The sequence below is a fragment of the Chaetura pelagica genome, unplaced genomic scaffold, assembly GCF_000747805.2.
Source record: "Chaetura pelagica isolate M959 unplaced genomic scaffold, ChaPel_1.0 scaffold108, whole genome shotgun sequence".
Taxonomy (NCBI): Eukaryota; Metazoa; Chordata; class Aves; order Apodiformes; family Apodidae; genus Chaetura; species Chaetura pelagica.
Window position 1 is genome coordinate 3062725 of NW_009970718.1, and position 13763 is coordinate 3076487.

The window sequence follows — 13763 nt, forward strand, 5'->3', positions numbered from 1 at the left end:
GGGGGACGGAGGGGCCCGATGTGGGGCAGGGCGCGAAGGAGCGGCCGTTACCGGGTCTCTGGTTTGCCGCAGCCCCCGGGAACCTCTTCGGTAATGGCCCGTTTGTGTTCCTCAGGAGCTGAGGATGAGCAAGCCCGTGACGAGTTCGACGTACGTGCGCTGCCTTGGCTACGGGCTCATGAGGCAGCTGGCAGATTTCATCGACCCGCAAGAGGGGTGGAAGAAACTAGCAGTAGATATAACCAACCCATCTGGTGAAAGCAGATACAACCAAATGCATATAAGGTTCTACACAAAACATTGTTTATTAACTGTTTGACATAAATACTGTTGCCCATCCCATTCTGCTGCCCATCCCATTACTGTAACTTGTTGCAGTTTGTGTGCCAGTACGTACTTCAATCTTGTAGTAGCATTTCCTTAGGGAACTCAAGGTAATTACTCCTAATTGTTCTGTAGTGGAGTTTTCTGACGAGCTGTAGCCAGAGTGAATTGACTAAGGAAGTCAGAATTAATTAGAGCCACAGGCATATGTGTGTTTCGTGGTACAGCATTGTCTGTGTAACATTCTGTACCCTAGAGACCAGTAGACATTGACTTAATTGTGCATCTTTGCACAAGAACAGTGCAGGATACAGCTGGAGTGTAACTCCTAATTCACTCTTCCCAGGACAATGCCCAACAAATGTGGGGAGCCCAAGGCCTAAAACTAACAAATTTAATCAAGAAGTAATGGCAGCAGTGTTTTGTGAACACATTTCTCGAAGGACCTGTTTCAGAGGTTATGAGAATTTAAATACCCTACTTATCATCATTGGTTTCCTGCCTTTCTAGTGATGGTAGCTTTAGATCTTTGTTTTTATTTCAGTAATAATAACAATAAATTGGTCAGAATAATGGATCTCAATTTTTGCTTAATGCTCATCTCAAAATATTCAAAATGAAGTATGAATACCAAATGGATGACAATTTCCATTTGATCTGGCTCTGACTTGCCCTCTGTCTCTCACTGTCCTCTTCTCTGTTAGTCCCATGTCCTGATATATATATTGGTCCTGGACAAAGTCTTGAAGCTATGTATGCATATTTTTCCCTTAGTTTTTCCCATATTTTGCATATTTTCCCAGTGAGTTTGAATTTCTTTTTTCTTTTTACCTACATTTTCAGAATATTTGAGAATATTTTGTGTACAGTACAGTTCAGTACATTCTGAACGTTTGTTGGGTTTTTTTGGGTTTGGGGTTTTCATTTACCTTTAATCTCTTTCACGTCATGGTTATTCAGGTCACATTTATTTTATGTTTTTAATGTTGATCTTAATTTATCTTTTAAGGAGATTTGAGGCATTTGTACAAATGGGGAAGAGCCCCACATGTGAATTACTGTATGACTGGGGAACGACAAACTGTACTGTTGGCGATCTTGTGGATCTGCTAGTTAGGAATCAGTTCCTAGCACCAGCAAGGCTTTTGCTTCCAGGTAACTCTTACTCTTGTACATTGTGCTCTGTGTTCTCAGTGTTCTAAGATGCTAAAGAGCTTCACAGTAACTTGAACATCAGGAAGGATTAGATCAAATAACAAAAAGTGCATATTTTCATTTTTCATTATTTGTAAATAAGAGTTTCAAGGTTTATTTAAATAAGAGTCCTGCAGTTTAGATACTGTGGCAGAATATGACTTTCTCATGACACTTACTTGTCTCCTAATCTTAGTAAATACAGACCTTAATATGACTTGGTTTTTGATTCCTAATGTAGTTAACACTTTTTCTAAATTCCATTTTCAGAATCTGCGAGGATGGCACAAGAAGTTACATTACCTTCACAGGAAACCTTGCCTATACATGAAAAACAACTGCCTATACAGGAAAAAGAGGTGGCATCTGTAAAGCCTGTTTTAGCTCAGAGTACTGAGAAGCAAGGTTCAGCTCCTTCCTGCTTAAATCAAGAGAGTAGCAGTTCACAGTCAAGTAACACAGGTAGGCACTTAGTTTGGTAGAATTAAGTATAGTCTTTCTTGATGATGTATACTTCACTCCATGTGAAATAAATCATAGTGATACATTAGGGCAATTACTCTGTCCCTGTCATTGTGTGTCTATGGGAAAAGAAATCTTTTGCTCTTATTCTGTGGCTGTAGATTTAGCCTGTGTAATAAGATGTCTGAATATGAGATGCACCTTGCCAATAAGGTAGCTCCTGTGATGGAGAACTTGACTGTTAATTAAATTGCAATTTACTTTGTGATACACAGAATCCTATTGCCCTTTATCAATACTGATTTTGTAGACTGGCTGGCGTCTTGTGTTTTAAAGTTGGATTTTACATATCAGAAATTACTTAAGAGTGATGGAGAAAATATGAGTAAATAAAGCATTGTAGAAAAGTATAGGGTTGGTCCATTCCTTCCTACAGGTTGACTTCTGGGTTGCTGTCAGAAACATGATGTGATCTAGATATATTTTTAAATCTGATGCAGTGTGGCTCTCTAATCTTCTGCACATTTAATTTCTATTACCTGTATTATGAGTACTAATAAAAAATACAACCTCAAGGCTGCTACAGTGCTAGTTGTGAAGAAAATTATGCATAGCTAATTATATGTGTTTTTCTGCATTTCATATTTTTTTCTGCTGTCTTAATCACAAAACTGGAAGTAGGGCTCCACTATGTCAGGATTTGCATTTTAGCTAATTTTTGGTTTAATAGAACTGAAGCAGAGCATCTATTTGATACTCCTGTTTTTAAGTGAAAACATAGCTGTGCTAAATGACAATTGTGTCTTTCAGATTTCCATAATTTTTTGTTTCATGACTTGGAAAGTGTTACAAATAATTTTGATGCACGACCAGAATCAGCTGGAGGTAATAAACTAGGAGAAGGTGGCTTTGGCATTGTGTTCAAAGGCTGCATCAATGGCAGAGACGTGGCAGTCAAGAAGCTCATTGCTGTGAGTTGTCCTAGGCATTTTTTTTTAATGACTGTGTTCTTCATGGTATAGAGTTGTTTATCTGTGGAAAATGTTGAGTGATATAATTCAAAAAGTGTCAGCATTTTAAACATCAGTTGAGTTGAGAACCTTATCCTGTATTTCCATGAGTGGTGAGTCAGCACACAGTCACCAGACACAAAGTCTTTCCCTTTTTGTAGTTCTTCTTTGAGTGGCTCAGGCCAGTTTTCTGGAAAAGCAGTGTGCTCTCCCAGTACTTCAGCCTCCACCCCACACAAGGGGTAGAAAGGAAGGGCTTCAGAATCGATTAATAAACTAAGTGCCTATTGCTGCAGAATTGTAGTCTTCATAACTGATGGTTGGTTGAGATAATTAGTTTTATATAAAGAAGTAATTAATTAATGGGTAGATGCAATTAAATTAAATGGAGATCCATTTGTTCAACAATGTTGTATATCCAGTTCTGATACTTTTTTAGTTGAATAAAAAAAAATTGTAAATACTTAAGTAGTTGTTACATGTAACTAATGAAACGCTTACAATTAAAATTTTTTTTTAATGAACAACTGTGCAATTCAATATGGCCAGGGATATTAATGTCAAATACTTCCTGTTGTAGATGGTTGATGTTAGTGTTCAGGACCTGAAGCAGCAGTTTGATCAAGAAATAAGAATTATGGCAAAGTGAGTACAGTGTTCTCTTATGTCATTACGGCTTTTTACGGGCATCTCGCTGGCAGATAACACAAATAATTTGGGATCAAGTTCCCTCTGCCTTGTATTTTCCTCAGTTTTTGGGACTCTCAGAGTATATCTGAACAATTTTTTTTCTGTAGGTGTCAGCATGAGAATCTAGTAGAACTGCTTGGTTTCTCAAGTGATGGTGCTCAGCCATGTCTGGTGTACGAATACATGCCAAATGGTTCATTGCTTGACAGACTTGCTTGTCTGGTAAGTAAAATCTTTTCTGGTTTCCAGTTGTCTTACTTTCTTAGGGTATAGGCATTTCATAAATATCTTCAAAACAGTACAAAATTGTCATGGCCAAGTGATGTTTTTCCACTTACTTCTAAAAGAGAAACATGACCACAGGTATTTTTCCAATAACATTTTATACAAATGTTTTAAACACATTAAGGTCAAAGCAGGCTGATAATCCAATGTCATGTACCAATACCTAAAGTGGCACAGGAGCTGGGCTTTCTGTGCTTGCGTGGAGCAGAGCAGGGGCTGCTGCTGTATTGTCCCTGGTTCTTACACTGGCATGTTCTATGCTAGTTCTTGAGATTTTGCGTTGTGCAATTGTCCTTTGTTCATTGCCTTTGTGATAGTGGTTATAATACAATGTTCATTATCTGTGTGTCTCTTTCTGAAGTGCCTAAATAAATGAAATATACATTCTTTTTTTAAATTAGTATTTGGTGTAAAAGCGATGTTTTCTTATGATTTAGTCAAATTACCTCTCTTCTAGCCTTGGCTTTTAATAAGTTGCTTTGTTTTTGGTGAGGCAACTCTGTGCATGAAGGACAAAGAGTCACTTGTTAGAGTGATACTTATAGTAAGTCAGACTTAACCTAATAGGTGAGTGTCCATGTTAGTTTGTTGAAGGTGCTAAAAATCTGCTTAATACTAAGCAAATGCAGCTTCTGAGGTTGTAATCTGTAAACATTTTAAACTCGTGCTACTTCAACCCCCTATGCCTCCAGAACTAAGGAATGTTGCTTTGCTTTTTTTCTGAACTGATCTTCCTGTTGTACTGGCTCAAGCATTTAGTAGTTGGAGAAAGGGCTGGGTTAGAGAACTGATCGGGGTGAAAAAAACCTTAAATTTTCTCCTGGAGACATTTACTGCGCATAAACACTCCTGCCCTAACAGGAAGGAAGTGGTGTTAGGATGAGAATGAGTAGCAGTGGTTGGGGAAAGGACAGAACATGTTTATGGTAGCCCTTCTGTCTCAGGTTGGTTTGTTTGCACCTACTTATACATCTGCAATTTTAAACTTTTTTTTTTTTAACTGAATCAATGCAGAAGAGAGACTTAAGTTTTACTTAAGGCAGTACAACTTTATCTGTGGAAATGAGCAGTATTTGGCAAGGTTGTATATGAAAATGTTAATCCAGGTAACTTTGGCCATTATCATCAAGTAAGCTTAAAAGATTAGTAGTAATTGAAAGTAGAAATATCTGAAACTGTTACAAGGAAGAGACAAACTTATCACGTAAAACATAAGGAATCTAAGTCAGAATCTATACATCAGAATCTTCTGATAATGTCAAATAGATGACGAACGTGCATATTGAATGTATGTCCTTGCTGTAACTTCATTGTTTGACTTCACTGGAAGTCTTTGAGGCACAGACTCTTGCTTATGTCCTCTTTTTGTCTGTGCTTTGAGGAGCAGGTGAGGGAGGTGGTAAGGTGATGAGATGCTCCAATCCGCTTCCCTCGGCTAATGACAGGATTAAGAAGTGGCTTTAAAATGTAGGTGTCCTCACTTCTGAGGTCGAGTTAGTAACATGAATCGGGCTAAACTCTCGAGAAGTGGTAAATCCAAAAAAAACTGGAAGATTGACTTCTCACTGTTAGTTGAAATAGTTTTGCCTTGATGGCTTTTAATTATTTGCTTTGGGTTAAAAGGCTGTGGTATCGGTGCTGAAACTCAGTGGAAGATGCAGTACATACAAATAGCTCTTTGCATTTAGCCAGCCTTGTAGGGGCAGAGTTTAATATTATCAAGGACACTTTTTGCAACGGATTGATTAATCAATGGCAAAATTCAGGGGAAAGACCTGACTGTGACAAATGAATGCATTTCTGCCCAAGTAAATTATGAAATGTACGCTATTAGTCCTTCTAATGAATTGCTTGAAAGCCACAAAGCAGAGCAAGAAAATGGTTTTGGATTGTGTTTTTTTATGCTTTGTTCTATGTGAGTGTATATATTAGATTTTTACCTTTCTACTTGCCTTTCTCCCTTCTTATACAAGGATGGCACTCCATCAATTCCTTGGAATACAAGATGTAAAATTGCTAAAGGCACAGCAAATGGTATCAACTTTTTGCATGAAAATAATCATATTCACAGAGATATTAAAAGGTAAAATAAAAGGTAAAAGCTGCTGACTATCACTGACTGCATTTCCCCTTTTTCCCTCTTTAGTTTTTTGGGTATTTTTCGTTTTTTCTTTTTTTTCTTTCCCCTGGTAATAATTTTAAAGAGGACAAGCTGCAAGAATCAGTTTCAGTCAAGGGCACAATCTTTTCTGCAAGTGACATCCATCACCATAATCTTGTCTGTTCTACAAGGACATGACCAGTACAAACTTCTAAAGATAATTATGAAGCTATTGTAATCAGTTACTATCAGATAGTTACTTGAGTGCTGCAAGGTCATCCAGACGTGTTGTTCTTTCACAACTGCTGCTATTGAAAAAGCTGCTGCTAGAGAACATAATAACTTTTTTAATGGGGATTTTTTTCCCCAACAGAGTGTCTTCTTTGATTTACCGTTTATTTTGAAAGCAGTAAAATAATTTCAGCAATATTTTGAAGCTCAGGTTCTTCAAGGATAATGCACATGCACTTGTTTGTCATACCAGAATTTTTTCTAGGGATATCACAGCTCAGAAAAGGTGGGGGTTTTGTTGTAGGGTTGTTTGGGGTTTTTTCTGGGGTTTTTTGCCCTTCCTTGCTAAAGTTCGTTGTGTTGTTTTTTGTGGGGGGGTTTTAAATACCAAAGTGATTGAAATCTTTGAAGAAAAGCCCCAAATCCTTTACTCCTTCTGAGGCTTAAGAAGGAGCAACTGATTGGGTGTCACAGATGAGTGTTTGAATAGCTTTCTGGCTTTCTGCTAAAGTAGGCCTCTTTGGTTTTGTGACCTTCCAGCTTGTTAGGGACAAGTTTTTGCTTCAGCTGCCTAATAAGACATTCTTGCTGCTTTGACAATTTATGTTTCTTCTTTCTTCCCTGCTTAAGCCTCTGGACAAGTATAATGACTGGAAGGGACGCATTTTTTACCTTGTGCTGCTCTACCCTTCTAGCTGCTGTGAGTTGATCATTATCATGTGGGGTTTGTTTTATTTTTTTCTTTGTTTGGATTCCATTTTGCAACCTCTTGCAGTGTGAGTAGTTTGGTAAATTTGGTTGGTATCATTAATAGTGCTACTACTATCAGGTAAAACTTAGATGAGGAGACATCTGAAAAGGCTTACCTTAGTCTTCATTTTGCCATGATGTGTGAAGACGATTCATAAGCACACAGACACTAGGAACAGCTTTTCTATAGGCTAAAGGGGACATGACTGAATGGATGTTGTCAATAGTTTTTTTGCTTGGTTGTGCCCAATAAATAGTTCCTTTACCTCTCAAAGCTTGACAGTTTCAGTAAAACTTGCTTCTGATGTGCTCCTTGTGTATAAAGAAAGAGACCACTCTTTAGGCTTGATTCCAGTTGATAAAGAAGCTCAAATTTATGAAGTTGTAATCCTATTCTTCTTTGTTTTAGAAGCTGAGCTTTAAATATGAAACCATTTGGTAGATGGTACTTTGATTAGTGTTTGGCCTTTTGCAGTGGTCTTATATTTAACAGTATTTATAGCAGGTCTGATCTGTTGTAACTTACAGCTGTGTTAATCTTGTGGTTTGGTAAAGAAGGGAAAGTTAAATGTAATTTTCTAGAAAGTGTTACATGTATCTGACTGTGGTTTTATTATGGTTTCGTTAAGGGGGTCAGAAAATGAGGAAGATTACAGAAATGTTAAATCAAGTTATTTTAAAATGCTTCCAAGTACTACAAGTTTAAAAAAAAAAGTGGATTTATACTGTAATTCATCCCACTGAGTATTTCATAAAAACTTCAAGGTCTTTTAGATGAGCTTCCTTCTTCAGTGTTTTTCTAAGTAAAAACTGGAGATCAAGTAGAGACAACATGTATGGTTTTCCAACACTAGTAAGTTTTCTGTTTCTCTTCCAGGGGAAAAATAAGATCATAAGTATTAATTTGGCATGTGAATTTGTAATGGTTGACCTAGTATTAGATGGTAGATAGAAAAACCTGCTTTTGTTAGTTCTGATTAGAGATTTAGCCAGTTAAGAATTTTACTGTGATCCAGTACTAGTTGATCAGATCTCTGTTATCCTTCTTAGAGAAAGAGAGTTCAGATCCAAAACATGGGTGTAACATTACTGGTCTCTTATAAGAAATGTTTGTATTTGTAGGATGTGGGGATAGACGGCATGTCTGCTTTTTTCCTTGGGTTTTTTTGCTCCTTTTTTTTTTTCCATGCATGCATGCACAAAAAAAACAACATTGCTTGATCCTGAAAGCCAGTTCTTTATTTATTTAGAGCAATCAATTTTGAAATTGAGGAATTTCCAACAAAATTAACTCTTACATCTTGGTTTTATGAAAAATGAATAAATACCTTACATTTCGAGAAATGGTCAAAATAGCAGTTTGCATTTAGTTGCTGAAGATCTGTTAGTCTGTTACAAAACCTAATGACTGTAATGGTTTGGAAAATTCTTTTTTTTTTCTCCCCTCTCTCCCAGTGCAAATATCTTACTAACTGATACATACATGCCAAAAATTTCTGACTTTGGACTTGCAAGAGCATCTGTAACATTCACACAAACAATCATGACTGAAAGAGTTGTTGGAACAGCAGCCTATATGGCACCTGAAGCTCTGCGAGGAGAGATAACACCTAAATCTGATATCTTCAGTTTTGGAGTAGTAAGTAGCATGTAGGAAGCAGTATATTACTTTTCTTGTAAATGATAGAAGCATACAAACCCAAGAATATCTGAAATTAAATAATCCACTGTGATCTATTATTTATCCTTTTCCCAATAGATGTTCTCTTAAGACAGTGTTTCTAAACTTTGATTGGTAAAATAATTTCAATATATTGATTAAAACATTGAATTCGCTAATGATTACAATAATTATGTTAAAATGTAAATTTCACAAGCGAAGGACTAGAGTAAAATAACATTCCAAGTTCTAGCTAAATGTTGAAATCTATAAACCATACTGCTAATAGCAGTTAGTAAAATAAAGGTAGGAACAAAAGCAACAATTATCAGTTCTATAGAGACCTATCTTTGGACAAACACAGATCCATGACCATTCCTTTGAAAGACTGGGGGTCATGCTCCTTTTTGCAAATGCTGTTTATGTCAAGGATTAATCTATTCTTACTTTTCTTCTCTGTTTGATTTTTTTGTTTGTTTGTTTTTTTTGTTATTGTGGCTTTTTTTTTTTCCCAGGTCTTACTAGAGATAATAACAGGTCTTCCTCCAGTAGATGAAAACAGGGAGCCACAGCTACTGGTATGTTCCTTTTGCTTTCTTCTCCCCTCCTCCTGCTTCAGGATCACTTTATGTGAAATCATTGTGAGTTAACAGCTTCTGAGACAAGCAAATTAGTCATCAGAATACCTCGTTATGGAAACAGCTCTTGTGTCAATTATTTGTATTAGAGGTGAGGCTGAAACTTTCATGTCTTGGCTTGTTCAGACCCCAAGGTTGTCATCTTCCAGTCAGATACTGTAATTCCCTTTGGTTTGGTACTGCTTTTTTCTGGAATACCATTACACTTTATCAGCATACTCCTGTTATACTCAGATACCCTGATAGTTCCTCAGTCACCAGAACATTTTAAACTATTAATCTCAATTATTTTTTTTAGGGTTCTTTGTGTTTCTTAGCAATTGCTGTATGTATTTCTCAATGTATTTCTTTTCAACTTTACAAATAATTTGCAAATAACTTGTGTTTTTCAAGTTAGTGTGGAATGTAAGAGTTTCTTTGCATGGTGAGGGGTAGGTTGAAATGTGTTTCCTTTCTTACTATTCAATGAGTAATTCAGTCTACTAATTAGGAAACTTAATTTCTCAGAGTTCATTCTCTTGAACTAAGCATGTTACAAGGCTGCCCATGATTTAGCCTTTCATTTAGCTTAAAATTAAATTCTGAACTACTTAATCCAAGGTTTTCTTAGAATATTTTTTACACAAAGACCTACTTGTTTGCTAAGCGTGGAATAGCATTGAGGTTTGGATTAGTTTAGTTCCTTACTTGTTTTATAGCAGATCACTTTCTTCACAGCTTTAGAAATAGCTGTATACTATTAATAGAATATTTTTCTTCTAAGGTGCATCTTCTGGAGTAGCATAATACTTATCCTGTTGAGCTTTGTAAAGACCTTGAAGAACTCAATCCCTGTCAAATTGAATCTTAAGGTTGTTGGTATTTTTGAAGCAGGCGTTTTCAGAGATAGGATCTAAAAGGAAATGTGAAGTCTGATTTGACTGCTACAGTTAATCTTTATAATGTGCTTTTGGAGGCATAAAAAGAATGGTCTGTGTAAGATACTGTGGCATCCTTAGCTTTGAAAATTTTGGGGTTAGTTGAATGTTAGCAATTTCAGACAGACTCATAGACGAAGGCCCAAGACCTGTCTCTACTCACTTGCATTTTTATTTCTTGCTTCATTTACCTTGCTGACTTGTCTGAGATATTCCTCAAACAGGATTTGTGATTGCACATAGCACATTCTAAGTGCATGGGAGCTGGAGAGCTTTGGACAAACCCAGTAAAATTTAAAAATTTATTTCAAACTAGAAGTTTCCCTAGAATAGATACACCCATCACCAAGGCTGGTGACAGAAGGCATCAATGTACAGAAAGAAACTTTGTAAAGTTGAACAAAAAAATACTTTATTCATGCTTTAGCCTGCAGGTTTCTGGGTTGTTAAGTAAATATGAATACTTCATGTTGATCATGCTTCCCTTAAAAAAGAGACAAAACTGGCACTTGAAATGAGAGATTAAATGCATCTTAAAGAAAATTGCTTTATGATTTTGTGTTAATTCAACTAGAAATAATTTATGATAAGGATAGTCTATTTATAGTCTCATAGTCTGTTTTTACAGATTTTGATGAATAATGCTGCTAAACCATTGTCACTATTCTTTGTCTAGAAAAGTGGTGAGGAAAGAAATGAACACTCAAAAGCAAGTTTTCAAAGTGTTAATGTGGAGTGCATAATGTTCAGCTGCTCACAATGTTATTTGCTCATTGGTTCAAACTCTCTTGTAGTTAAGTATCAAAGATGAAATTGAGGATGAGGAAGCAACTGTTGAGGATTATGTTGATGAAAAGATGAGTGACTGGGATGGACCTTCAGTTCATAAAATATATTCAGTTGCTGAGAAGTGTCTGAATGAGAGAAAAAACAGAAGGCCAGACATTAAGATGGTATGTAGTCTTTCAGATAAAAGGCTTATTTTGAGTGTGTGTGTGTGTGCTTACAGTATCAGTTATTTATATTTCTGTCTGTTCTCTTGCAGGTTCAACAGCATCTACAAGAGATAAAAATTTGATACATGTTTCTTCTGGTACATGTTTTTTGAAATGGAGGAGACACCAACAGCAAATATTTTATTAGTATCTAGTGCAACATTATCAGCTTTTCTGTTTTCCAGAATTTTCTGGTCTGCATGTAAGGAGTGCTGTTGGCCTGTCACTATTCTTATTTTTGTTGACTGGGCAGCCTTTTCACATACCCTTAGCCACTGGACCCTCACCATGAGAGAACTTTGATTTTTTTGTAGTAACAAATTTTTTATATTAACAAATGGCAGTGCTGCTACATTTTCTCCACAACCTTTTAAGTGCATTTCCATAACAGAATCTATTTAATTCTTTTGATTTCCAAGTATCAACTATGTCTCCTTCAAAGGTATATGACAGTAACAGGGTAGTAACTGTTAGTGTTTGTGAATGTGACTGTTTTTCAAAAAGTCTTTTCAGGATTAGTGTTACTCAAATAAGTGCTGCAGGACACACTGTACATTGTTCTTTGCTTTCAAGGATTCACAAGCAAAATCATTATCTTGCAGTGCAAATACAAAGCTAGATAAAGCTTTCTTCCAGCGAACTCTGTATGATGACAAAGCATTTAATTTTTGTTCATAGAAGACTCCTAGCTACTTTGAATATTTTACACTTAGGAGAAGTTTCCATATGGGTTTTAAATACAGATGGTTTATTTTCTTAAAGGGGATAGACTAATAATTCTGGTAAGCCAGGTTCTTCCATTTTCCTTAGTCAAGTAATTACGTTTTTTTGTGTATTTATAGATATGTATGTATGCTAATATATAAATATTAAAATATACTTTTTAAAATGACATGGAAAGCTTTCTAAGATAGAAACATTGACAGATCAGAGCAGACTAAAAATGGAACAAAAGTGACTAGTGAGATTCCAAATACTTTGGACTAAGTAGGTATGAAAATATTACCATTTCAAATAAAAGAGGTTATTTTCATATAAATCTTTTTTGCAACCTTATGAACTTTTTTTACAGCTGAATTGGAAATCCATGATTATCACAGAAAAGAGAAACTGAGAAACTGACTACATTCAGGGATATATATATATCTTTGTAGAAGCATGTGATTTCTAATACTTCTGTTTTTATTAGTAGGAGCTCTGGCTATTAGCTCATTCCCTGTTGCCTTTTAAAATTGGTAAGTTAGTTTAGAAAAAGGTATGCACCTGAACAGCTTCTAGTGTTATTGAGCATAAATTGTAAAAAGTTGTTAACATACACAAAAACTCTGTATTATCATTGCAGATAATTTTTTCTGCTATTAAAACTTGGAGCCTTGGAAACAATAGTCATTTTAGGTTGCTTGCATTTCTGATTATGATGTGCTAACCTCACTGCATGGAATAAAGCTGTACTGCTGTGAACCTGGGCTTTTGGAAAGACAAGCTGCTATAAAGCTAAATCAAAATAAAATCTGTTTAAGTCATTCTTCAGTTTTAAGCATCTGCAGCTGTTAAGAAATCTTAACTTATTAGGTCACCTCTGCTTGTTAGTATTCCCTGGAGCTAGGATACATCCACAGTGTTGCCCTGAAGTGTGTTTGCTGTAGTAACTCCCCAGTCAGCACTGTTGCCCTGCAGTACTGTAGAACAATTTTGTTTATGCACCAGCCATGATGTTTTAAGGATTAGGAGAATCAAGTTGTGTTCTTGTTCTTCTGTCCTACCAGACCATGACTACTTGAAGTGCTGCTGTCAATACCTAAGCTTTGGCAGCAGTGCTCCCTCCCTCGCTGAAGATGAAGCATGTTGGCTACCATTTCATGCAAGTGAAAAAAAGTTTCTAACTGATTTGCTGCTATTCTAGTGAGGAATGAAGTGTGAGGTGTTAGGTAATTAGGTAAAACTAGCTAACTTATGTGGGAACTTTTTAAAATACACAGGGTGCAAAAAAAGGGATCTTCCTCTCCTTCCTCCCAGATTTTTTTTCTTTGTGATTAAAAGGATATAGTTCCAAAGAGCTTGAGGTAAGTGAAAATTTGGTATGGTTTCTGGTGGGTGAAGTGAGATGTGTGTGGGAGATGTTGTTAGGATAAAACTAGGGCTAAAATGGCTGGTCTCCATCCTGCCTTGGTGGGGAAGGTGCCATGGAGGGCATCAGAGGATCATCATCCTCAGTAAAAAAGCCAGGATCTAAAAAACTGTACCTGTAAAGCAATTTAGTCATCCCAGAAGGAAGTATGAATTAAAAATAGCAAGAGTGAGTTGTTGCAATTCCTACTAAGATTGTAATAAGAGCAGGACATCTATGTAGAGATGCTGCAGTGCAATACAATGGCTTTGTACAGTTGTGGCTCATTAACTTTGAAAAGTATGTGAGGTCTTCATTAGCTATTGAGCCACTGTCAAATTTTCTTTGATCAGTTTTGTCCAGTTGCCTTTTGAGCCAACACACCTACCAGCCATAGTG

The 13763-nt window shown here is 36.3% G+C and overlaps 1 protein-coding gene across 1 annotated transcript; it reads left to right on the forward strand.

The window, feature by feature from the left end:
- Positions 1 to 124: 124 nt before the first annotated feature.
- On the forward strand, positions 125 to 11340 carry IRAK4 (interleukin-1 receptor-associated kinase 4). Its single transcript, XM_010006298.1, has 11 exons — positions 125 to 285; positions 1334 to 1479; positions 1789 to 1980; positions 2791 to 2951; positions 3571 to 3635; positions 3788 to 3902; positions 5939 to 6048; positions 8503 to 8686; positions 9223 to 9285; positions 11057 to 11215; positions 11308 to 11340. The coding sequence occupies exons 1-11, from the start codon at positions 125 to 127 to the stop codon at positions 11338 to 11340; spliced, it is 1389 nt and encodes a 462-aa protein (XP_010004600.1).
- Positions 11341 to 13763: the final 2423 nt, after the last annotated feature.